The following is a 27,038-nucleotide window of genomic DNA, read 5'->3' on the forward strand; positions in this document are numbered from 1 at the left end:
CGCCGCCGCGGCCACACCTGCATTAAACGGGGAAGTCCGTGCGTCGGTCCGCTCGGTGGTGTGCAAGCAGCCATACCGGAGACGCCGCGAGGCTGCGGAGAGAGCAGGACGCTGCAGCCGGACACATCCAGCAGCGCCTCCGGAACATCAGGTCCAAAGGCAGCGGAAGTGCGCCGATCAGGAGACGCGACCACGGCTGGAGGCTGAGACAACCGGAGCCGCCCGGAACATCCAGACTTTAGGTAAGACCCGTCTTATAAACAATAACGCAACTTTTCACTCTTTATCTCAGATCAAGCAACGTTTCATTTAGATTATTTAAAACTATCAAATCACTTTTATAAAACAAAAATAAATAATGAAGTCACTTGATTGTCTAATTGAGCTTTAACTGAACTTTGTATAATTCACACAAAATAAGCGTGTTGTCGTTTGAGTCAGTGTGTTACTTTTATCTTTATGTCTTTAACTTGAAAAAGAACCCACAGGACCTCATCTTTGATCTTCATCCAGCAAAGAGAAACAGCCTCCACAAACATTGTTCACCCATTATGACAATCTAACCATGCATTTGGATTAATATCAAGTTCCCATAATAAAAAAATCAAAATTCAGATGATTTTGGCTCAGATTTAGCACATTGAGAACAAAGTGAGACTTTAAAGGGCTTTCAGTTTGGTGCCACGTTTTCCAACAGTAGCAGAACACATCAGTGTGTCCTGAACGTTTTCATTCAAATGGATCTTTTGTTTTCTTTCTGTAAAAACAAGGAAGTAAAACATGCTGCATGCATCACACCCAAATAACCTTTGCACCGCAGGAAGGCCTGCAGTTACCGGCCATAACAGAAATACAGTAGATCATCAGTTCACAAGGCTACTGTCATTCCAGATTCGCTGCATTGTGGAAAATCCATAAAACACACACAAAGGAAGTGTTGTTGAAGCTCTATTCAATATTGCAATTGGAAAAGATCAATAAACCGTGCATGGGCATGACCCAATGTGCTGTCGCTCATTTATCTGCTTATAATGTGGACCACAGATGAATTCTGACAGGACAGATGAACCAGGACATGTCCTGTCACTCTAAAACACTCTCAGGATCTTTTAAAGATGAAGTGGAACACTCAAAAACAAGTCAGGCTGAAAACAACATGTGATAGACCTCATTAAGAAAGAGCCTGAAGTCAAGATGGGGTGCAGGATGAAAGAGGGGGAGAAAAACAAAATGAAGCAGTAATTGAGTTTGTGGTGGTGTTCTGCGTGAGAGATGGTCAGCACAGCAGAGGTAAAGAGGAGTTCAGAATCTTAAACATCCTTCAGAGAAATAGTTTTATTTGTAGTGAGCATGTGCGCTCGGCCTGGGATGTGGTGTGGAAGCCACGCTATTGACCGTGTCCGCTTCTGTCCTTATTACACATTCATCAATTACATAATCAGTTCCACTCAATGCATATGAAGATGTTATCAGCTTTTCTGTCTAAAATAATAATAATAATAAGTTAAACTAGTCTTATATGCTGATTCCTGGTTTAATCCTTTGTATAGTGAAGGAACAAGTGGCTTTATTCTTACCTGTGCACATTATATATGAGTCAGTTTGTATCTGCAGGTTCAGCAGGGTCACTTACTCAAATCGTTAAATGCCCTGTTGACAAATCTATTCTGCAAACAACAAAATATCATCTTCAGGTGGGATATAAGGGTGGAAAATAACATTGTATCCCTAATTGGGATTTTCTTAAAGAGCAAGTTCACTGAAAAACCACTATTACTTGTTAATGTTAAAGTATGATTGTTCACTTTGAGTTTAACATGCAGGCTAAATGTGAATCAAATTCAAAGATCTTTAGAGACACAAAATATTTTGCAGAAAATTATCAATAAAACTAAAATATAAAAACATGAAATCTGCTTCAGCTGGCTAAAAAATGACTGCCGACACCAGGAGTCGAACTGCGCCAGCTCACGGCAAAACAGGATGAAGCACCAGCACTTTAACCACTGGACTACTGAGACCAGTACAACAGCAGACATACCTAAGATGCTGTTGTAGGCGTGTTTTGTCAGAGCGGGCGTGGGCGGAGCTTTACTCAAATTAATCATTCCATTTACGGGTATAAATTTAGTCTGACAAAAACAGCTCGTATTTAAGATGACTGACATCTCAGTAGTGCCGTTGGTAATATTGTATCATATACCAGAGGTGTGGACTTGAGTCACATGACTTGGACTCGAGTCAGACTCGAGTCATTATTTTAATGACTTGACTTGATCAAATTTATAAAGACTTACGACTTGACTCAGACTTGAACGCCAATGACTTGCAACTTGAATCGACTTGCATCTGTTGACTTGATAATGACTTGCGCATATTTGATATTTTAGCACAAAAGTGGCACGACATGGACAAAAATCATGAATCATTCTTGGCTCTGGGTGTGATCTTGTTCTGCTAACTGCAGCAGCACTTTGTTTATAATCTGTTTCAGTTGCACTTTCTGCTGGTTTGAGCAAATAAATGAAGCTTTAAGAAGCTTTATTTCTGGAATTTATTTATTATCATTGTAATTAAATTGAAGTTGGACAGATGACTTGAATATGACTTGAAAGTTAAGGACTTGGACTTCCACATCATTGACTTTGGACTCAACTTGGACTTGGTTGTCTTTGACTTGGACTTGACTTGAGACTTGACTGGAAAGACGTGACTTACTTGTGACTTGCAAAACAGTGACTTGGTCACACCTCTGTCATATACTGGGCCTACCTTTGTTCTCAACGGTTTAAAAAGCATGATCTGGCCTCTTTAAGGCATACTGGGTGTCATTATGTGCACATCATCCACTTTTCCCCTAGCCTCTTAGAAGAGGTCTCTAGTTTCACACGCTGAGCAATCACCTGCAGACCAGGAGGCTTTTGGTTTGATTCTCAGCTTCCATAATTCACCTGTCAATAGGCTTTTGGGTCAAAACATACTTTTATTCTGTTTTCTTTTGAAGTTTGCAAAACTAATTTCCTCTAAAAACTTTTACACAGTCATCGTGGGTGCTGGAACCCCTCTGAAAGCCTTCTCTTTAGTTTCCATGAGCCAGAAAGGGCACGAAGCTTGACCGGAGTGCAAACACAATGAGGACAAATTGAGAAAACAAATGGACTAATTACGACAAATGCCTCTCGTGACTCAGCCAAGGTTTAATTTCTAGCAAAATTGTGTTTTATTAAAATTAGAGTCTTTTCTCCAAGTGTTTGTCTCCCACTAGCTGGCTCCGTTAAGAAAACTAGCTATAGCGCCATCACGTCATATCTGCTTTAAATCTCTTTGTGCCGGCCTCTCTATGTAAAGCCTGTCGGTTTATGATGAGTACTTTAGTCTCTTCGCTGGGCGACTTTTTCACACTTTTGAGCCGATTTTCCCCTCGTGCGAGATTCTACAAGATCGGAGCGAGTTTTGCTCTGAGTATTGTGTAGTATACGGGGGTAACGAGAGGCAATTAACACCACGTGACCAGCTACTGATTAGCAATCGTGAGCTTGCATGGATTTCTGGTGTGTTGGATATTTTGCTCGTCGTGAGGGTATCGTACTGTTGAAGCTGCGCTGCAAGCGGCTTTGACCCAAAAAATACCAGAACCGCTCACGGCGCATGCGCAATCATGCGTCAACGCGGCTCGCCAGCTATTTCCCTACTAACACACGTCGTTCTTTTTATTTCTACACTTTATTATGCACATAATGACAGGGATTGTCAAGAAGGCGTGTTTGCCGTGTTTATGTCAAATTAAACTGATAAAACATTACTTTCTTTCTTTCTTTCTTTCGTCTTCCTCGTCCAACCCTCATAGATCCCTGTGTGTCCTCCTGCAGCACTCCCGAAGGACAACAGACATTAATAACAACACAAAAAAAGTCCAGTGTATTGTGTAAAAACTGCTATTTTTAGCATATTTTTAGGTCCGTACGGTGTGAGCAGTCCCGTCACATCCGAAAACTGGGTCGTACGGTGTGAGCACATGACTTGTGAGATTTGCTCTGCGAGGATGTCGTACAGATTGAGCTGAAGCTGAGCGCTACGAGTGGAAAAGTCGCACATGTGGCTAAAACCGAGTGGCTTTAGTCACATGTGTTGTGACCTGCAGAGTCCAAACTTGTCTGTGTGTGGCTGTTTGTGTCTGTATTGGTCCTGTGATTGGCTGGAGACTTGTCCTCGATGCACGCTGCCTCACGCTCAACGACAATATGGCAAATGAATGGATGTACTCAGAGGGTGAAACAAGAGCTGCATCCAGTACCCCCCCCCCCCACACACACACACACACACCAAAAATAAACTTTTTGCACATTTTAGTTCATTTTTCCACTGCCAGGATCTTTATTGTTAACATCTGTTTGTCCAGGAGATTAGCGAGGCGGTGTAGATGGCATTTTTATGTTGTCACCTGAAAACAGATGTATGTGATTGCATAATTTATGCCACAAGGACGTTTGAGTCAGACAGCCTCTTACAGATGAAGATCTGTGGCAAGGACGAGTAATCTCACCTACCCTGTGCACTCTATCTCCACTGCACCAAAGTACCAGAAGGCAGCAGAAAGGAGAGATAAGAAGTGGCCACATAGAGTAAGACTGAAGCAGATGAGCACAGTAGTGGAAAGGTGGAGATAAATAGGTGTTGGAGGGAGAACAGATTGAGATAGGCGTGTGTGTTTGTATGTGGATAAGGTGTCAGGAGGAAAGGTCTTTGTTGGGTCAGCTGGCTTGATGTGACACCACAAAATGAGGAACGAGCTCAGGACTGGAGGATGTAATGACATACTTAACCTTATAACAAAAGTCTACTGTTGCACTAATGTGTGATACCAAGAAGCTAAAATAAACACTTGCATTAAGGTATTAGTTAAATAAAATGAGATAAATAGCTCTAAAATACTCTGTATGTGGGGTGCTTAGAACCTTGGTGATGGTCTTGCATGAAGCATTGAAACAATCTTTTCAATAGATGTTGAAACTTTTTATCAAGTATTTAAATTTTTTTTTTTTTTTGCAGTTCAGCCACAATCACATTTTTGGCATTTTTGTGTCCAAAAATACAAAAAAAAAAAAAAAAAAAGAGCTCATCTCCTTATTTTAATTGAGACTCACTCACTTGGTGGAGCAGCGTCCGTTCGGTTCTATTTCCAAGTGTCGACACTCCTGACAAAAAAACATTTTAAAACTGTGCGCCGACTCCAACTTTACATCTGATCTTTAAAGTTGGCAGCCCTGGTTTAGCATCCAGAAACCAGTAGAGAACGTCTTGGCTAATGCTAACCTCTAGCATAAGCAACTCCACCACATGGCACAACTCCTTCAGGTTTGGGTTTTTTGTGGAGATAAAACATCAATGTGCAGAGCAGAGTCAGAGATGAGATGTCCAAATATCAGGAAGTAAGACTCCAAATCCTGCCGTTCTGCCACCCTCTCCTCTAGCTGACTTCTGCATCCTCAAACAGGAGCGTCTGAAAATTATTTTCCCCAGAAAAATTACAAGGCATTCATTCCGACTAGAGACCACTGCAAACGCATTAAAGTATGAGTCAAAATGTGATCCCTTAACAGCGTAAAAATGTGATTTCTAGATTTTTCATGTTTAACATAATCAGACAAAGCTTTTGGGTGATCAAAGTAAAACATTTTGAAAGTATTTATTCTAAATAAACAATTATAGGAAATGGCTAAATGATTAAGTGAGCACAGGTCATAATAAACTATCTAGTGTTCCAGACATCTCTTGATGCCCTTATTTTGAAAAGCCAGACAGCAGTTTGCTGTATTTCTGCAAGAGGAGAAATAAATGCTGTGTTTTTAAACTCAAAGAGCAATCCAATGAAATAATTATGATCCTGACCTTCCCTTATTAAGCAGCCTTAATTTTTAGTATCTTTGATTCATTGATATTTGGCATCTTCTGATTTCTATGATGTTGAATAGAAATGATTGTTTATGAAAATCAAACAATTGGCTTCATTACATAAAAACCTTTTTTTTCCATTATCAGAGCAAAACACCTCCATCATTAGTGGCCTCTGAGGTCTGATAAACACAATGTCTGCTCAGCAAGTGGTAAAGTAATGGGCTCGACACACGGGGGGCGACAAACGACCGTGATCAGCGAAATTCATCACTGTCGCTTTTATTACCTGACACACGGGAGGCAACCGCCGTCAACGCGTTCTGTTCCATGGCGAAATGTAATCTTCCGTTGTTTTGATTGGCTGTGTCAGGTTGAGTTGCCATCCCATATTACAAACCATGATAGGGCTACTCTCTGTCTATCAGGACATGCTTCAGTTAATCACACGGTGTGGACCTCACATAAATGGGCTCGACACACGGGAGGCGACATCGCCTCTCCTCCATTCATTTTCAATGAGACATGCGCGACAAAGCGATAATCGTGGGTCTCCCTCCTACTAAGCGAAACTCGAAAAACGTGCGTGTGAAATTTTGCGCTCGTGCACGTGTCGTGCACAGGCGACCCGACGACGCGATCCCAGAAAGTTGAAATACTTTCAACTTTTCATCGCTGTCGCTCGGACGAGGACCAATCAACGGAGGTTTCATTCACTGACCAATGAGCGGACAGGATGCTCCGTACATCTCCGAGCAAACATGGAGGAGAAGTTGATTATTATTATGTTTTATATAGTAAAATCAGAAGTAATATTTCACATAACTCTAGCAGCACCTTGTGAAACATCATATCTACCGCTTTATTAACTCTGAACCGCTTAAATAACCTTAATTCCCTCCAAACTGACACAGCCAAGCAAAACAACGGAAGTTTAGATTTCGCCATAGAACAGAACGCGTAGACGGCTTTGCCGCTGGCCGCCGCCGCGGATCGCATGCCGTGTGTCAGGTAATAAAAACGACAGCGGCAAATTTAGCTGATTGCAGTCTTTTGTCGCCTCCCGTGTGTCGAGCCCATAAGATGAACACAGTTACAGAAGGAGAAACAGAGTCCATGTTTGCTCGGAGATGTACGGAGCATCCTGTCCACTCATTGGTCAGTGAATGAAACCTGATTGGTCCTCGTCCGAGCGACAGCGATGAAAAGTTGAAAATATTTCAACTTTCTGGGATCGCGTCGCTGGGTCGCCTGTGCACGACATGTGCACGAGCGCAAAATTTCACACGCACGTTTTTCGCATTTCGCTTAGTAGGAGGGAGACCTGCGATTATCGCTTTGTCGTGCATGTCTCATTGAAAATGAATGGAGGAGAGGCGATGTCGCCTCCCATGTGTCGAGCCCATTAAGCAGGAGATGCTCTTTTTCAGGCATTGCTGAGCTAAAATACCTCTAAATCCTCTTTGTGATGGGCATCATGCTCTACAAGTTATCCTGAGCCTTAGTATGATGTCGTCAAACAGCAGGAGCCAAGGCCATACCAACAAAACCAGCTGAGCACTTTTACCAGTAACTGTCATTAACAGAGGCTAGTAATCATTAGCAGAGGCTGGAGCTAAATGAATAAACACCTATGGCACTCTTCAGTGCACCGGTGCACAGCTATTGACCTGCTTCACAATGCAAATCCTCTTTCATGAGCTTTAGTCTTGCTTCAGAGGGCAGCTCGAGCCGTTGACGTTTCAGATGAGAGCGTGCAAGGTCTCTGTTTTACACATCAGAATGATTCTTACTTTCTCAGCTCAAGCGCCACTGTTTGGTTGATTTTCCCTCTCAGCATTGGAGGACAGCGTACACAGCTCCTTGTTAAATCTCGGGTCATTAGTCTGACTGGTTGTTGTTCCTTGAAGTTTCTAGCAACTTTGAGTATTTGTTGAGGTGGGTTTTACAGATTAATTCATCTGTTCATGGCTTGGTTATAAATTCGATGGTGAAACTGTGTTTTAATCAGGTTCCCTTTCACGGTTTCATGGTCTGCTAACATTGCAACTTCAAAATTTAATTGCTTCTTCTTTGGTGGTTTTTATACCAACTTCATGCTGCCACTTTATCTTCTGCAGCTTGCTTAAACAGCACCTGGATCTACCTCACTGTGATAATTGTAAAACTTTTTTTTTTTGGCCGCAGGGTTAAAGTTTCCAGTCAATGATAACATGATGCCGTTTTTATTCTGTTAATGGATTGTTGCGCAACCATTAACAAGACAGTGGGACAGCAGCAGTTCAGGAGGCAGAGTGGGTTGTCCAGTAATCGGAAGGTTGCAGGTTTGATCCCGGCTCCGACCAGAAAATGCTGCTGTTGTGTCCTTGGGCAAGACACTTGGCCCGCCTTGCCTGCTGGTGGTGGTCAGAGGGACCGGTGGCACCTGCGTACGGCAGCCTCGCCTCTGTCAGCTCGCCCCAGGACAACTGTAGCTACATCGTAGCTCATCCCCACCAGCGTGTGAATGTGTGTGTGAAGGGGTGAATTACTGATTGTGTTGTGAAGTGCCTTGTGGGGTTGTAGTACCCCAAGAAGGCGCTATGCAAATACAGGCCATTTACCATTTACCAAAGAGGCATCTTAGGGTAAAGAAAGGCTATAATGTAAGATACTGCTTAGCAAATTCTGCTCAAAAGTGACATATTATGCAAAACTTGCCTTTTCCATTCTTTTGTGTTACCATGTGGGTCTCTCTCTACTGCCCTTATAAACACTCTAAATGTGAAAAAAAGTACATCCATCAATTTTCTGTCAGGGTTTTATTTTAGAAAATATATGTTTATGTTTATTTATTTAGCAGAAACTTTTATCCAAAGCAACTTACAATTTATAACCTATAGGACATGTTGTGATCTGCGGGGGAAACCGGAGTACCCGGGGGAAACCCACACATACATGGGGAGAACACGTAACTCCACACAGAAAGGCCGCAGCCGAGCCGAGTTTCGAACCTGCGACCTTTGTGCTGCGAGGCAACAGTGCTAACCACTGCACCACCATATATGCCTATAACAAACCGTTTTAAAATGTCCCTCATTGTGACATCACAAAAGGGTAAATTAGTGTAGAACCACCTCTCACGTGCTAGAGAGAGAGAGAGCTGCTGCTAGAGAAGCAGCCGCTCTTCTCCAAGCCCCTCCCAGACATCAGAGCTTCTCAGCTTATAGCAGCCTGAGCAGGGGATGGGTGGGCGTGGCCACCTCCAGTTGGTTTTCTCAAAGTGACAGAGCCCTGAAATTAGTCATTCTGGAATGTACCAAAACTGTCAAGAATAAAACAGCTGAAACTGCTTTGAGTGAGAGGGATTTAGTGCAAAAAACGACCCAAACATGCTTTTTATCGACTAAGTGCAAATGTTGTGGAGCAACCAGCACTGTCTTGAAACCAATGCATTTGCGGACATAAAGAATCACTGTCTGGGGAAAAAAAACGGTCCAGTGACGAGAGGCTCATCAGAGCATCCATTATTTCCTATGAATCATAATTTTCTGTAAGAAGCTCAACATAATTAGAGCATTTCAGGGATGAAAATTAAGGGTTTCTGAAACATAATGAGTTTGATGTTTAACCAAACATATGTACTTTATTTCGGGGACCATCTTCTGGAAGTAAAAAGTAGTTAAAGTGAACCAGAGGTGAAGTTATGGTACATAAAGAGCAGCTGATGAAAAAGTGTTCCTTCTCTTCTGTTTCTTGTAGGTTTTCCTTTGTAATTCCAGACAGAGAGAGAGGGAGAGCTGTGGCAGTGACTCGGCCATTGTTTCGGCTCTGTTTCCGGACAGACCGCGGCTGCCTGTGTGCTTTAGCTGTCTATTGTGACTGGAGGAGAAAGAAAGATCCAGCTTGTCTGCATAAAGACCCATTCAGCACTTTTCCCCTTCCTTTGGACATCAACAAGAGCTACACCAAGAACAGCAGTGAAACCCTATCGCCATCGCCAGCCCCCCTCCTTCTGCTCACACAGTACCTATCCCTCCCTCTCAGCCTCATTCAGAGTCCCACATGACAGCTCAGAAACAAGCGTTAACCTCCCACTCCACACAAGCCTGCTCTCCTCTCCCTCCAGCCCCTGTGGCGCTTGGCACCAGTGCCCATCACATAGACAGATGGAGCCAACCCTGACCCCTCTCCTCGCCCGTGGGGACGCCGAAAGAATCAACGCCTGACTAGGGCGAGGGGGGCGGGTGTGTACGAGTGTGAGGGGAGAGACAGGAAGGGAGGAGAGCATAACTTTGTCGCCATGGCAACACATCGCAGAAACTCTCGTGGACTCCCCTTCAGCTGTACCCTAGGCTGTTAAGTGAAAATGCACCGAGCAGCAAGTTCAGCGAGCCGAGCGGAAGGACTTCATATTGACACGCTTTGATTTTTTTTGGGGGGGGGGGGGGGGGATATCGTATTGTTTTTCAACATTTACACAAATTTAAAGATAAAAAAACTCTTCCCAAGTAAAATACCAAAAATGAGTATGACCAGCACCTGAGATCCAGATGAAAGAACAAAAGGTGCAATCACCTGCAGAAAGAAACACATTACATGAGATGGATGTTTATGTTTTTGAGCTCTTCACACACGAGGAAACCAGAGGAAGGACGTCCTTTAGGATGCACCATCTTGGGAGTTTCTTTATCCGCCGTAAGCTGTGATCCTCATCACATCAACACCTGTTCTGATTGAACATTCACTTCACACCAGGGTGTTACAAGTTCAGATTTCACAACAAAACATCATTTTTTTTATTTACAAAAGGCATTTGTTTTTACGCTAAAACTGTTTTCCAGCCCTGTCTGCTGATCAGAACTCCATTTAGCATACAATACTTAATAACCAATTTCAGCAGAATCACACATCAACTATAAAATGAGGCACTAATAGCCGGTGAAATGAATCCAGCTGGCCAGCATAACAGAGCGGGGAATACCGGCATCCCAAAGCCTCCCGAGCAATTGAAGTGCAATATACAGTTTTTTGCTCTGAAGCACAGCTGCTCTCGTGACCTTGCAGGCTGCAAACTTAGAGCAGGCAAACACAGCAAAAGGGATACTCAGCGTCCAAGGTTTACGATTACTGTATCTTTGGAGATTTTTCATCACGGCTCTTAGAGAATTAGCATAACAGAACATTAGGACCATTTGTGATAGTCAGTCTTCTGTCGTTGCAATTACACCAAAGGGCTGAGCATCTGCAACACACTGATTATTATTCCTGTCATTTTGGAGAACGACATTTAGGAATGTCTTCAGATTTTGGGGCTTCAAATAGGCTGTCACGATAATCACTAGTGCAGCTTTCCACTGCTTCGGGAAGGTGCTTCGGATAGTGAAATATGCTGATGCTATCAGCGGGTTGTGATGAATGCGCAGCTGTCAAATCCATAGGTCACAGCAGAGACTGGGGGTGTCAGTAAAACTGTTAGCCAACTTATTTTTTTCCACAATCAGATACTTTATAATTTTGAGAATGCGTTATGACAAATACTGCCCAGAGGAAATGTTTATAAAAGCAACTAATAACTTTAGCTTTCCTTATGGTTGTTTTTAAAGGTGTGGATCACTGTTTAATCAATATATTTGCAGTGTCCTGTAGTAGGAATGAATGCCTTGTAAGTCGTACTCAAAGAGGAAGGGGGGCTTTAGATGCTTCTGTTTCAGGAAGTACAAGTCAGATGGAGGAAAAAGTAGCTTCAGATGATGGGATTTGGAGTCTTATTTCCTGAGATTTCGCCTCTGATTGGCTAACAGCAATGCGAGTACCACTGACTTGTTTATGTTTATGTTTGTATTTAGCAGATGCTTTTGTCCAAAGCGACTTACAAGTTATAATCGGCACGTTGCCCTTGAGGCTACAACAACAACTACAACAAAAACAATTTCCAGTCAGTCACAGGTGGCAGTGAGGCAGCATGATGAATCATGAGAGGAGGGAACAAGGAGTGGACGGTAGAGAGGGGGGACGGGTGCAGGGAGGGTGCTAGTTTAGAAGATGCTCTCTGAAGAGCAGGGTCTTCAGGAGTTTCTTGAAAATTGAAAAGGAAGCCCCTGTTCTTGTAGTGCTTGGTAGGTCATTCCATATTTGTGGTACGATGCATGAGAAGAGTCTGGATTGTCCTGAGCGTGGTGTAGGCACTACTAGCCGACGATCCTGTGATGACCGGAGCGGCCGGGCCGAGACGTAAGCCTTTGCAAGAGGATTCAGGTAGATGGGAGCCGTATCATCTCGGACTTTGTATGCTTGTGTTAGCAATTTGAATTGGATGCGTGCTGCTAGCGGTAGCCAGTGTTGCTCAATGAACAGAGGGGTGACGTGTGCTATTTTTGGCTGATTGAAGACCAGAGGCGCTGCTGCGTTCTGGACCATTTGAAGAGGTCTCACAGTACAGCCTGGAAGACCAGTTAGAAGGGCATTGCAGTAATCGAGGTGGGAGATGACAGTAGATTGCACCAGGAGCTGGGTGGCATGTTGTATTAAGTATGGTCTGACCTTTTGTATGTTATACAGCGCAAAGTAGCATGAACGAGCAACAGAGGCAACATGATCTTTAAAGGTTAGGTGTTCATCACTCACAACACCCAGATTTCGAACTGCCTTTGAAGAAGCCAGTGATAGGAAGTCATTTTGGACTGAGATTTTGTGCTGTATGGATGGTTTTGCTGGGATGACAAGTAGTTTAGTTTTAGAGAAGTTGGTTGGAGATGGTGGGATTTCATCCATTTTGATATGTCAGAGAGACAGTTTGATATTCATGCAGAGACAGTGTGGTCGTCCGTTGGAAATTACAGATAGAGCTGGGTGTCGTCTGCATAGCAGTGGTAGGAGAAGCCATGTGATCGAATGATCTCAACCAGTGAGGTGGTGTCTATGGCAAAGAGAAGAGGTCCTAGTACAGAGCCCTGGGGGACGCCTGTGGCAAGATGGTGCACGCTAGAGGATTGTCCAAGCCAAGATACAGTGAATGATCGTCCTGTGAGGTACGATTCAAACCAGGCGTGTGCTTTCTCTGAGAAAGTGTGGACAAAAGGAAGCCATGGTTGACGGTGTCAAATGCAGCCGATAAGTCGAGCAGGATAAGCGCTGAGGATTTGGCAGTCGCTCTAGCTTCTTTTAAGGATTCTGTCAATACAGAGCAGTTTCAGTGGAGTGGCCCTTTTTGAACCCAGACTGGTAAGGGTCAAGCAGACAGTTTTGTGAGGTGTATTCTGTGATCTGCTTGAAAGCCACCCTTTCTATGATTTTGGACAGAAAAGGGAGGAGAGAGATAGGTCGGTAGTTCTCCACATGATTTGGAGGAAGAGATGGGTTTTTTTTTAGCAGCGGTTTAACCTGAGCATGCTTGAGAGAGGTGGGAAATGTACCGGATGCCAGTGAAGCGTTGATCACATGTTTGACTGCTGCGACTACTGTAGGAGCAATAGCTTGGAGGAGCTTAGTCGGAATGGGGTGGAGTGGGCATGTAGAAAGGCAGCTGCATGTGAGAAGCTTGGGACACACAGTTCTCAGTGAGAGGGGAAAAAGAGGAAAGGACTGACTTGTGTTTGCTTTGCACCATTGATGTTTCATCTCCACACATAGCACAAGCCTGGGGGAGTCGCTAAAGCTAATGGTTAGCTTCTACGAGCTGAGACATTGTCTGCTGTTTCCTGGAGGCTAAACCAACAACAACCTTCCCCGTTGCGAGCAAAGACGGGTGAGTCCATGAATGTTGAGTGTCAGTGTGACACAGATCTGTCTATGTTTTTCCAGTGAACCACACCTTCAACACAGTCAAATCTGTATGGTTTCACCTTATCATCTTAGGCCTGCTTCAAGATGATTATGCAGATTTTTGACCTGATTGCAGCAGAACACCACTTGTGTGAGCGGTTCTCCCCTCAATAATATCAGAGGAGAAACAGCTGGCTGCTACCACTTCAACTTCAAGATAAACTACCAGACTCCCAAAAAGAACAGCACCATTTAAAGTCACGGTCCAGAAAACAAGACGTTTGGACCTAGAAAATAGCGACTGGTGTTTAGTGCTCTTTCGTTTCCTCTGGCAATGTGGGTTTCTGGTTCCGGCGGACGCAGCCCAGGGAAGATGCTTGACAGGAGGGGTGAGTGCTGCATGACCTGTGTTTGCATTTCAAACCTAGCTTGTTCTGTATATGTGCTTTTTCAGCTTTAAGATGCGCAGAATAATATGATTCTTCAGTGTTTCCATGTTAAAGAGCAAGTCACCCCCAAATCAACTTTTTTTCACTGATAAACTATAAATGAGTGTCTAACTGTGCTGTTGACACACGTAGTCAGTAATTTGGCACTTTAGTGCACCTTTGTTAAGATTTAAATATTCTGCCTAAAACTGTCAGTGTTACGCCCTCTTCAGGTAAAAACTGCACTGCATCGCTATTGGCTAAGAGTACACTATGACGTTAGGTGGTACATTATGATGTCCCAATGTCATTGTGTGTGTGTGTATGTGTGTGTGCGCATGTGTGTGAGTGTGTGCGTGTATTTGTTAGCGGCCCCACCCTCTCGGTCTGCCAGGCAACAGCATTTGTTGCATTTTTCAAACAGGAAGTGGAGTAAGACTCTGGTAGGGGGTGACTTGCTCTTTAAATGGTCACTCTGTTACGACAACAACAGAACTGGAGGTTGTAGAGCTCAAGATGTTGAGGTTCTGTTTGGGAGTGATGAGTATGGTTTGGATCAGGAATGAGTCCATCAGAGGGACAGCTCATGTTGGATGTTTTAGAGATAAATTCAGAGGCCAGAGTGAGGCGGTCTGGGACATTTCCAGAGGATAGTGGACAGACAATGAGGTAGAAGGACGCTGATGTTGAAGCCGTCAGGCTGAGAGGAAGACTAAAAAGGTGAAAGACGACATGGAGTTAGTAGTTTGAGGGTAGAAGATGCAGAAGACGGGACTAAATTGAGACAGATGATTGGCTTCTGCGACTTCTGAACTGACACACCCAAACTAGAGTTTTCTGATCTCAGTTGCATTGATAAAGATTTTTAAATTATACGGTTAAAAAGCCCTAAAATATGTTTATTTTACATGAAGTCAAGTTAAACTCAAACCTATTCTAGTTCAAAGGTCAGAATGACCAAACGTTCTGTATGACCCTTGTAGCTCTTCATATGGTCCAGTAATGGTGAAGCAGCCCTCAGCTGCTCAAGGCTGGTGAGCCCTGCTCCATTTGCTGGTAGACAACCAAAATATCTAAGGCCATAACAAAACACTAGAACCGCGTGTGGAGCCATAAAGTGGAACCCGTTATTATTTTAAGACTCTAATCTGGTGTTACCTTTAGACTCACAGCTCTTCTGTGTTTATGGCCCCACAGGCAGCAGGATCTCCACCAGACTGGATCTCCAGCCGCTCACAGCTTTACCTTTTCCCCTGATTCTTAGTCAGAGTTAGAAACTTTGAGGCCTGCAGTGATTCTGAGACGAGCCAACTCTCATGGATCTCTCCACCTGTTTTCTGTTTCCTAGAATGAGGCCAGTGAAGAGTGAGTCAGTGCTGTTCCATTGATATTTATGAGGCCAATATGGCACGGATGATACGGCAAGTTTTCAGGTCATATAAGTGATAAAAGCAGTGAGGCAGACGCGGCCCAGCAGTTCTGTCTCTGGTGCTCAGGCTGCGATACAGCTGCGCCGTTAAGGGATCGATTTCGTCTGCGTGTCGTCGCCTCCGGGGCGATCCCCCGGTGGTCTCCCTGCTTTGTGTTTTTCAAGACTTTAAAATGAAACAAAGAATATTTAATGAATCGTGTTGAAGTATAAAAGATTGTTGTTGTCACCTTATGAGGCTCAGCCTCTCCAGCTCTGAGGGAAAAAACACACACACCTCAATTACTGAGCTATTTCTGAAGTCCTATCACTGAGCTGCGACCAGCCGGGATTAATTAGTGACTCTCAAACGTACACAAGTGCATGCACGCCACAAACAAATTTATCTTCACCGCTCTCTTCCTGTGACATATAAGTGAGAAGAAAAAGCTCATTCCGCTTGCATTTTCATCTTTACAACTCATTTACAACTCCTGAAAACTCAAACCAGCACACTGTCCACCATTATTCATCAGACACAGGATATGAAGAGCCTCCAAGACAGTTTGTTGCCAGTGAACACCCCTCCTGCTCTGCTGTGATTACCTCACTCTTCATTTCACACCTAGGTTGTCCACCTTATATCTCCTCACGTCAGGCTGCCCACCACTCTACAAACCTGCATACTCACATAGTCTCGTGTTGTGTCAATTTTGCTCATAGTAAACCCCCAAAAATAAGATATGGCTTCCAGAGACTGAATAATAACGCGGAGGTCATTTATTTGTTGACTCAGGCCATCATATCTGTTGGCCGGAGCAGCGTTTGTGTGTTAGCAGAACCAAGGACCGGTGAGTCGTAACTCCGGTCAGTTGGGGTGCACAGACCCCTGCTGCTAACTTTGATAGAAATAGACTTGCTGACAGGTTTTTCAAGACAAGCTGTTGGCTGCCGTAACCTTCATGTGTTTGTGTGTGTGTGTGTGTGTGTGTGTGTGTGTGTGTGTGTGTGTGTGTGTGTTGTATATGTTAACATGATTGTGGTAAACAGGAGTGATAAGGTTAAGAATTACAGACAGACTGTGCTGAGTCGAGGAAACGACTCACAGCAGCAGCAGGACTGAACACATCATGATTGTGACTTTAAGGCAACAGTGTTACTAATGCACACTATTAACTATGATGCGTGTGTGCATGTGTGTGTTTGTGTGCAAAGATATTTGTGCGTCCGCTCCTGGATTTTGTGTGCGACTTTAAAGTGAAATTGCTAATTTTATCGAAAGCTGATGCTTCACTTAACAAGCTGGTGCTGTTGTGGCAGCTCATTACTATAGTGATAATGAGCGATAGAGGAGGTTGCCAGAGTCAGCACAAGGTTTTTTTAAACACTCTCAACAAGTCTGAATGTTCAAAAAAAGAATAGGAACATCTTTAATTAGATGGATTTTTATTGAAAGTTAAAGAAATTTAAATTTAAAAGAGCATCTTGACTCTTTGTTAAAGTGACAATGTGTAGTTTTATCGTTTTGTCTGGAAATTTCCATCAGAATGTTGTTGAAAATTAATTAAGTGATGCCCAGTTGCTAAAAAATAGTGGCGGCTTCTTAACATATAATCATAAAAATTTGGTCTAAACTACATGGGAGTGAGTCTAAGGGTGTTTCTCAATGTTAAGACGCCAGGCATCTTGCTTACGAGGACACTGTCCTTCCTTGGTCAAAGAAAACGGTTAAATAGAACAGACTTGCATCACGTGACCGCGACTTCCACGGCGGTCACTTAACATCACGTGACACGGAGATAACGTTATATTTAATAGGTATAAGTTTCAATATAAATATATAACAAGCCTTTTATTTTTAAAATTGTGTATATATTTGTTAAATTAAATATATGAGTTACTACCCGCTAGCCACCGAAGCTGCAACTACTAAGCTAACTAACCAACAATAGATAACTTCTTTGGATATAAAAAAAAAAACATTTTAAATTAGTTGACTTACTTTTGAACTTGAAATTTGCCCTGGAAGTAGCTGCCAGCTTTTGATCCGCCGTCCTTTTGGAAATACCGCGGTGTATTCTGGGTAATTTTTGACCAAGGCTAGGCTACAAGACATCTCCCGTGTATCCTTGCTCAGCTAGCTAAACAGCTAACAAACGGAGAACACACCTCGGTAGAAAATGAACATTATCACTACTAATGGTGGCTAAATTGTCTCAATCAAAAGAGAATTTTGACATGTCTCTGCCTGCTGTAAGCAGCTTCCTGAGCAGCCTCTGTTTGGAGAAATAGTTTATGTCCATACAGGACTGATAAACTACAGGTTAAATTCGCTTTAGCAAATCTACAGAACAAGCTAGGTTTTAAATGCAAACACATTCACGAAACACTCACACCTCCACTCGGGTATCTTCTCTGAGGTGCTTCTGCTGAATTCAGAAACCCACATTACCAGACTACGCCATTTTCTAGGTTAGTGACTCCAAATGGTGTTTTTCCTTTTGAGACTCTAGTAGTTTGTCCTAAAGCTGAAGTGGTAGCAGCCGACTGTTTCTCCTCTGATATTACTGAGCGAAGAACCTCTCACACAGCAGTGTTCAGTTGCTAAATGCGTGAGTGTGTAATGAAAGTAGGACCCAGGGAAGTGCTGCAGTTCGGCAAGACTGACAACTGGATGGTCCAAAAGTTGCTTTCAGTCCAAAAGTTGTTATTGGTGGAAGTTTTTAGACGATTGCGTTTTTTTCTTTTATCTCCAGAATACATTTGTAGCTATATTATGTTAGACTGTTGTTAAGAGGCATGAAAAAACGTTTTAAGTTAATTTGTTTTCCAAAATTGCCATTGTAGCTTTAAGCCTGCCATCTCTGTCTGCATGGAGACACACAACAACATTATGCATCAACGCAAGGGCTCTGTTGCAGGCCCACATAGGCCGAAATGCCCAAAAGCGTAACTATCTGTTAAAGTGATGGAAACTACAAGCTTGTTATTGGTCAAGATTAGCCTGAGCTACCAGAAAATAGTAAACAATAGTAAATACACTGTCTTGCACTAGATACGTGACTAATGGTAGCCTGGCCTGTCAGACTCATCCTCTGTTTAATTCTACACAGAGAAATAGTCTAGTGTCAGAGAGGCACATGAGGAGCAGGACTAGCCAACTCAAAATTAACCAGTCAGAACAAAGGTGGAAATGCCGACTGTACCACGCAATGCTGTAGTTTTTTTTTTTTTAGCTGTAGTCAAAAACAGCATCTGGCGACGGCGCAAGCTTCTTCCTTTAGAAAAAAGGCTTTTAGCAGCTCTTCTTGTTAAAGACGTGTTCAAGTTATTTAGAACAGAGAAAAGAGTCACAGCAAACTCCGCTTCAGGCGTCATCTTCGTTGTTTACGAGAAACTGAGCGTCGCAGTGTGTGACGTACGCTGCTCAGCGATGAATGGCCCGGATACAATTCTCAGGAAGTGGGGTTATTTCAATAGGAGAGTTCCCAGCAGGCCAGGCTAGGTCAGGACACCTCTTCCTTTAAATTTGTTAATGCATTTATACATCCGTGACTGAAGGAGTACAAAGATATGCAGCAAACTTTTTATTTGTGAATGAAAATTATGGGAAACATGGGTTTGGATGAAGATGTGGAAGACAATGAGGGAGAAATTTGTTTGTGTTAAAAAGTCTCCGAAATACAAAAACGCAATCTAAACACAACATAAATACACATCGTAGACCAGATACGTGACTGCACTGATGGCAGGAAACCACCAGGAAAGCGCTACGCCTTCTGTTGTCCTGGTGGGGAACTGCTTTGTAACCCTCCCCAGGCAACGGAGAAGTCCGAATAGAAAAGGACTCCATCGATGTGTGTGCGTGACTCTGAACCTGATCTGACTGAGAACTGTTAATCAGTATTTAGTCTGAAGTGTTTTGCTGTGATCTTAAAACGGCTTCAATGTCCAAACTTCCAAAGAGGTTCGTGTGAGCATTAGTAAATAAGCCTTAACCTCATGTTTAATTTGGCATTACAGTTATTCTCCTGCTGTTTTGTTTTATACAAGCATAAATGTCATCAGCAGCAGTGAAATGGAACACTTCCCGTACATCTGGGGTCCGTCTGACAGGAAATTGTTAATTCTGCTGAAATATGGTGAGAAAATGACTTTTTGGCAAAGGTTTCGTAGCCAAGGCAGACGACTGGAGAAGGTGAGATAGGACAAGGGGCGGGACTTAGGCTTTGTTTGGCTAAACCTCAAGGTCAACTATACAAGCCTTGATTATTACCTGGACCATGAAGTCACCGTCCATAATCTTTAATTCATAGTAGCAAAAATAGTAACTTTAGTTTTGTATAAATGAAAATTGGCCAAAATTGCAAAACTTATTTTTTAGGTGACCTCGGTGAGCCATATTGCAGCTTTTACACAAAAACATGCTTCAAAATGGCAAAAATATTCCAGTTATATGAATTTTTGCAAGTTTTAATAAAGACTATTCAGTTTATTCTATCAAGTTTTTCATTCAAATCAGACAGGAAGTTACTCTGATACTCTGTTTGCACTAGTTTAATCGTACAACAGACACCTCAACCCTGCACCGTTTATTCAGAAAGACTTAAATGTCGAAAACTAACTTTTTGTGCCCATTTAGATGTTTGTGGGAAAAGTGAAGCCACCTTCTGACTCTGTGTGGTTGTGTTGAGGGGAAATGGAGGAGTCTATTTCTGTGCTGTGACTTATTGTCTATAGGAACGGGATAAACGCAGCAGTCAGTCACTGCAGTTTGCCAACCGTAGATCTCAGAATCAGTAGCAGAGGGGGCATCCATGTGAAAAAAGCACCTACCCTTCTGAATATACGTCTTATCTTCCAGGTGTCTGCTGTCACAGTGTGGAGCCAAAATAAAAATCCTGCTGCCGCGTGGACTCTTCCCTTGGAATAGTGATGCAGTGAAGGACAATTTGTGTCCCATCAGTGTGGACCCAAGCTGGATCGGGGGAACCTTTTAGAGACACCAGGATAAAGGAAACCGAAGCATTCTGGGCTTAGTCAAGTCTTTTAAATTATTTGGTAAAATGGTTTCCTCCAACTCCGGCCACTATTGAGATTTCTTCAGTGAGGATATTGAGGAAATCTACAAACATCTTTTGCTCACAATAAAGAAGTTGGATAAGAGCTGCAGGCTGGGACTGGGAGCAGGATGCCAGAGTTGGACGACTTTCCCCCGCTGAATGGAGCCAGAGGCCCTGATCTGAGCCTTAATGGTCCAGCGAACCCAGCCCAGATCCAGCACAGCATCCTGGAGGAGCAGGTGGAGCTGTGGTGGTTCAGAGATCCTGGAAAATCTTTGCTCTGCTATTGTATTGCAGTGCTCCTAATCCTGGGCTGTGGACTCGGCGGCGTTGGACTTCTCTCCACCACCACCAGCCTATCGAGCGAATGGCGGCTGGGCGCTGGGACGGCTCTGTGTCTGCTGGCTCTGGGGGTCCTGCTCAAACAGCTGCTCAGCTCAGCTGTGCAAGACATGAATTGCATTCGAAGCCGGCGGCAGATAGACATGCTAAAGAGCGGGGGGCTGTCTGACATTTTAGTGGTTTTAATCACAGGGCTGTCACTGCTGATTTGTGGAGGGGTGCTCCTTCGATTGGCCCTGGCTAACCACATGCCAAAGCCCGGCCAAGCTCTCAATGACATGTACATCTCCGGGGTGGTTCTACTGGCAGGAGGGGGGACAGCCGTTGTGGGTGTTGGGATATACTTCGTTGTGGTTGTGCTACTTCAGAGGACGAGGCACGGACGAAGGCTCGTAGATCGAGTCCTGAACATCTTCACCGTGTCGGGACACATCGACCGCCACGGTCGCAGGGAGACCGCCTCCAGCTTGGCACACCTCATATGAGTGACTTTGGTCCCTGACTGAGTGAAGTTTATACCCAAGTGTGAAAAATGATAACCAATCATATTTCACATGGCTCACTGGGTTAAATTGTGCATGAAATGCATTTACTTCATGGTTTGTTTTGGCTGTAGACACAAGAAATTTAAATTGGGAAGAAAACTGACGAAGTAAAGATAAAAGTGTTAAAATAGGTATTTTATTTATGTTAATTTATGTTCGGATTCTCTCAAAACCTAAAAATTGTGGTGGGATACAGGCTGAGCATCAACTTAAAAGCACAGATTTATCTAATTTTTAATATTAAAAATGAAATGATATTTAAGGTCATTCAGGATATTCAGAAAGGATAAACACAGATTTGATCTCAGATCTAGTTCAGCACTTTGCTAATTAACAAAATAAAACTGAGTGATCAGTTATTAACTATGTTTTATTAACCTAACAACTGTCAATAAACTTAAGGGTAACTTGAGGGTATTTAATGGTTCTTTTTATATGCAGGCAGCACATTTTGCATAACGAAGGTTGTTAGTTATCAGTGATCTGTTCTCTAAAAGTGACCTTGGACCACACATCTGATCAATGATTGTAAACTGTTCTTTTTAGTTCTGTTTGTTTGCACACACTCACATGAATATATTGATTTGGATATTTTTAAACCAGTTAATCTCCGTTGTCACAGTTTCATTTTAAATTAAGTTCATGCTAAACAAACAAACAAAAAACAAAATACAACTTTGTTGAGAGAAATTTAAAGTCCTGATTGGCACGAGTGACTGTTAACACGTAGAACAGAAGTCAACCTGATTGTTGGACATTTGGCCTGTTTTAACGGCACAGCATGTATGTAGGCATCATTTGTTTTGTGTGCATAAATTACCTGACCTGAAAAGCAAATGTTTTCCTTAAATCTGTGTTCATCATTGTTTTTGTGGCATTGCAGCCAATTTCTTTGTGGAATAATAGTAAAAATGAAGATCACCCTGGGTCTGGAAGTGAAGAACAAAATCTCTTATTTCTCCCATTTCAGTTCATTGTTGATATTATCAAAAGCAGCATTGCTCACATCTATTACTTGAACGTTGAGCGTTAACTTTGGAATAAAGTGTCTGCTACACACCATATTGCCACCGGGCCACAAAATAAATAAATAAATAAAATAAACCAGTAACTATTTGATCCAAACTGAACGTCTAATATTACTGGTATGGTATTACCTTCTGCCTTTCAGCAATCTTACTTGTTTTAGAATTTAAAACAGCATTTGCCTTGTTTTTGAATATACTCAGCTTGTATCAAATGTACCAGAAATTCTGTCATCTCCGACCTGTTTTCCTGTGTTGTAGTCAAAACGGGTCAATTTGAGAAAAGCTGATTTAATACATCAAAAGTTTAGACACACTAATTACATTTGTATGTCCCAATCCGCTTCAACGTTTGCGATATAAAAACATTGGTCACGGTCATGCTAACTGCAGATCAGTGCTAGCCTGATCTACTGCAATGCTAGCCCAAGCTACTAACCCTAGCCTGAGCATCTGCTAACCCTAGCCTGAGCTTCTGCTAACACTAGCCTGCGCTACTGCTAACACTAGCCTGAGTCACTGCTAATGCTAGCCTTAGCTGCAGCTAAGGCTAGCCTGAGCCACTGCAAACGTCCTTGTTGGATGACAGGAAAACAACACAGAAGAACAATGGAGCTCACATATAACATTTCAGGATGAACTGGGAATATCCAAACTTTCAAAGAATGCCAGATCAGATCCGTGGATAGTTTACTGAGGTTTCTGGATACTGTGCTCAGAGTTTCTGGTTTTAGGCAGTGTCATAGAGCCAATGGGGTAAACTGGCCAATCAGCATCCAGATCCTAGCCGAGTGTGTCAGTGTTGTGTTTGGCCATTTATCAGAGCTGAATTTTTAGCTACATATCTTTAGCACTGGCTAAGTTATACGTAGCTATAAGATTTGCCACGGTGGCCATCTTGAATTTAAATTAATTGTAGATTGTGTGACTATTGTCTGAAATTTCAATGGAATCTATCCTGGGGTTCATGAGAAATGCCACTAACAACACAACCAAAACAAATACACTACAGCCTACCTACAGATTTTTGGACAGTTGTGATAAAGAATTGGGATTAGCAGGAAACAGACTAAAGCCTAATATGCACTTCTTCGTCTGTGTCGGGATGGACACACGCAACACCATTATCCATCCTTGCGAGCCTGCTGAAGAGCCCTCGCAAGGACGGACGTAGCCGAGCTCTCTTTTCTAAACATCCGTCCATCGAGACCGAGAACACAAGCTTGTGAGAGCCGAGGATATCTATCAGCAGACGCGGAGCAGCTTGAAGAATAACTCGCGGAAAAACTCTAAAAACATGAATGTTTTATTATCCCATGACTGGAGGAGTGAAAAGATGAGCAGGAAGCGTTTTATTCGTTGACAGAAAGGACGGAAAATGTAGGTTTAGAGGTGGCTAGCGCATGAAGAGGTTTAGGAGAATGAGGGACTAATTTGTCCGTGTTAAAAAGTCTCAAATACAAAAAAAAAAAAAAAACCACACACACACACACACACACAATATAAACACACTAACGTGGACCGGATACTTGACAGGATACCACTGAACTGCGCCACACCCTCTGTTGTCCTGGCGGGGAATTTGCTTTGCAACACTCCTGAGAAGTCAGAGAGCAAAACGTCTCCTTCCGTGCATGTCTCCCTCGTGGAGCTGACAGAGAAGTATAAATTAGGCTTAAGTAGGAGGCCGAACCCTAAGAAAGTACATTACTTCATGAAATAGTTTAATGATGTCCTGCACAAACCTACAGCTCATTTATTCATGCTCTCATTTCTCATTAGACATTTTAAGTTAGAAGCACCACATTTCTGAAAGCATCCAGCCACTTAATTTTTAAGGGATTTTCAGTGGTAAATTATATTTATTCATTAAAAATCCCAATTCTAAATTGAGCAAGCTAGCTAGAGTGCACAGTGTCCATTTAATGGTTTTTGCACTAAACTGTTCTGTTACATTAATTGTATGTGTTTTCAGTTTTTAAGTAACAAAGCTTTTTTAAGCTGTGTTCATTTTTTAAGGTTTGTGAAATATTTCAGGGTTTGTCTCTTATCTCCCATCATCTGACAAAAAAAAAGAAAAGACATTTGTGCCACACCCCTTATCGTGCACAAACACATTTTGTTGCTTTGAGACAAAAGGAGTCACACAGTCAACCATTGTTGGTGTGAAGGACAACAAACTGAAGCACAATGCACAAGGCAATGATCAGTAGCGGCTGGTATGTGCCAGCACCACATTTCTTTTTTTCCTCCTGAGACACACAAAAGAACTTTGCATATGATGCATTTTTACTCTAAAGTCAAAGATGAGCAACAGTACACTGTATCCACAGTGGCCAGAAAAAAGGTGAGCAAAGAACAGAGGCAGGTCATAATGAAGGAGAGAGAAGTGTGTTATGACCCCATGAGTTTGTGGCTGATCAGGGAATTCTACCTCACACACCTGGCTGATTAGTAATGTAGAACACCTGAGGACCTGGAGTGTCTATTTAAAACCTGGAGTCAATCTAACATCTGCTCTCCCTACAGGTATGCTGCCATGTTTATGTTCAGTCTGTGCCTCTTTTTTATAACATTGTTTTGCTACAGGTAAATTTGGGTTACTTTAGGCTCAATAAATCACATTTTATTGACTTTTTGCTGTGTCTCTACTTTTGTTATGACCCAGTGAGCCAGGTCGTAACACTTGGGGGCTCCCATCGGGTTTGCACCCAGGCTCGCTCACCGTGTATGGTGTCTGGCCAAACGTGACTGCATTTATTATTGTGTGTGCATATTGGTGCAGTTATCATCTTATCTCTTTGCTCTGAACACCCGTGATGTGTGTTTGGAATCTGACTGAAGCCCCACACCCCCGGTAAAATTATTTGCTTAGCTGGAGTTTAGGACACTCAGGATCTGGTATTTCATAGTTCATTGCAGAACCAATAAAAGAAAAAAAAAAGTCATATAGGAATTCCCAGTAGACATGCATGATGGAACAGGAGTAAGGCTTAAAAATATTTATGAAGGTTCTGGCGTTCACTACGCCATAGAGGAGCAAGAAACCAAGAAAGGAAACGATATTTAACATTACATTTGACTTAGTTACAAAAGATGATGCTGGTGAGATACAATGGCTCCAAAATCTTTAGATTTCGAATTTTTATTTTTTAATCAAAAACTATTTGCAGTATGTACACTTACCGCTGCCAATACTAATCAATCCAGCAAGTTGAAGCCAACGCTAGGTTTTCCTAGAACATCCCTAGGGTGCACGATAGAGGAAGAGTCTCATTTTGATAGGTGTTTAGAAAAGAAAATATCTAGACAGTAGGATGAATGCACATTAATAGAGAAATGCCAGAGGAAAACATTTATCTGGCTGCTTTTGAGAGGCTCATCTCTTCCCTCCGATGCAACTCAAGTGGCTCTGCCAGGAAGAGAGAACGAGCTGCCAATGCCAGGTGCGCTAATCTGCTCACCAGGATTGGAAGTGATGCCAAAGAGGCTTCCACAAGGTGATTAATATGGGATAATCTAATATGAAGAATTTGAAGAAAATATGTATTTGCTTTCTCACTGAGAGCAGAATTATTAGAGTCAAAGCATCTAATGCTGAATTTCAACGTGACATTTTATGCAGAACCTGTCTCTTGCATCTTTTTGTGCTGCCATGTGGGTCTCTACCGCCTCTATAAACACTCCAAGTGTGAAAAACCCATCCATCCATTTTTTGTTGTTTATTTTAAGACTCGTGCTCAATACGAGCCGTTTCAAAAAGTCCTCATTTGTGACATCACAGACAAAGATTTAAAAAAAATATATAATTCCCCCTCATATCTCCAGGCTGGAGGAGCAGCAGCGCTAGCCTGGCCTGCCAGACTCCTCCTCTGTTTAATTCTGCACAGAGAAAGGGTCTGAAAACTCTCCTATTCAAATAACCCCACCCCGTGAGAATCCTAACCGAGCCAATCAGTGCTGAGTAGCGTACGTCCCACACCGCCACGCCGAGTTTGTCATGAACATGGCGACTGAAGCGGAGTTCGCCACGGCTCTTTCCTCTGTTCTAAATGACTTGAACACGTCTTTAAAGACACAACAAATAGACGCGCTAAAAAGCTTTCTTCTAAAACATATATATATATATATATATATATATATATATATATATATATATATATATATATATATACTACAGTGCATCATTCATCCATTCACACACACATTCACACACGGATGGGAATGAGCTATGATGTAGCCACATTGCCAGATGCCATTTTGACTACAGCTAAAAAACTACAGCGTTGCGTGGTACATTCGGCATTTCTGTCTTTTTTTTTTCTGACTGGTTATTTTTGAGCTGGCTAGTCCCGCCCCTCATGTGCCTCTCTGCCTGTGAGTTACCAGACTCTTTCTCTGTGCAGAATTAAACAGAGGACGAGTCTGGCAGGCCAGGCTACAACAGCGCTACTCCGAGCCCTTTTTAGATATAGGAGCTTCTCAGCCAATAACAGCTTGAGCAAGGGCTGGTGGACGTGGCCATCCATAGCTTGTTTTCTTAAAGTGACAGAGCCCCGAAATGGCTCATTCTAGGGGACTGCCAAGAGTAA

At 42.7% G+C, this 27,038-nt stretch overlaps 2 protein-coding genes and 1 pseudogene across 6 annotated transcripts in view; 1 reads left to right on the top strand and 2 right to left on the bottom strand.

Moving 5' to 3' along the window:
* On the top strand, positions 1-26,235 carry LOC107392935 (transmembrane protein 125). 5 transcript variants are annotated; one of them, XM_015971010.3, is made up of 5 exons: positions 1-242; positions 9,634-10,569; positions 13,504-13,618; positions 13,729-14,024; positions 20,336-26,235. In XM_015971010.3, the coding sequence occupies exon 5, from the start codon at positions 20,663-20,665 to the stop codon at positions 21,359-21,361; it is 699 nt and encodes a 232-aa protein (XP_015826496.1). In that variant the 5' UTR covers positions 1-242; positions 9,634-10,569; positions 13,504-13,618; positions 13,729-14,024; positions 20,336-20,662; the 3' UTR covers positions 21,362-26,235. The 5 variants fall into 5 exon arrangements, with proteins under 5 accessions (XP_015826496.1, XP_054608071.1, XP_070410067.1 ...); XM_054752096.2 differs by lacking the exon at positions 13,729-14,024; XM_070553966.1 differs by lacking the exons at positions 13,504-13,618; positions 13,729-14,024.
* Positions 1-27,038, bottom strand: part of ap1m3 (adaptor related protein complex 1 subunit mu 3) — a 114,653-nt gene that overhangs the window by 21,387 nt on the left and 66,228 nt on the right. The gene's annotated exons all lie outside the window — the stretch shown is intronic.
* Positions 11,076-12,668, bottom strand: LOC139071490 (uncharacterized; annotated as a pseudogene).

The sequence above is a fragment of the Nothobranchius furzeri genome, chromosome 8 (assembly GCF_043380555.1).
Source record: "Nothobranchius furzeri strain GRZ-AD chromosome 8, NfurGRZ-RIMD1, whole genome shotgun sequence".
NCBI lineage: Eukaryota > Metazoa > Chordata > Actinopteri > Cyprinodontiformes > Nothobranchiidae > Nothobranchius > Nothobranchius furzeri.

Excerpts from the sequence above, each read along its gene's own strand:
- LOC107392935 (XM_015971010.3), top strand. The coding sequence starts at position 20,663 with ATGCCAGAGTTGGACGACTTTCCCCCGCTGAATGGAGCCAGAGGCCCT.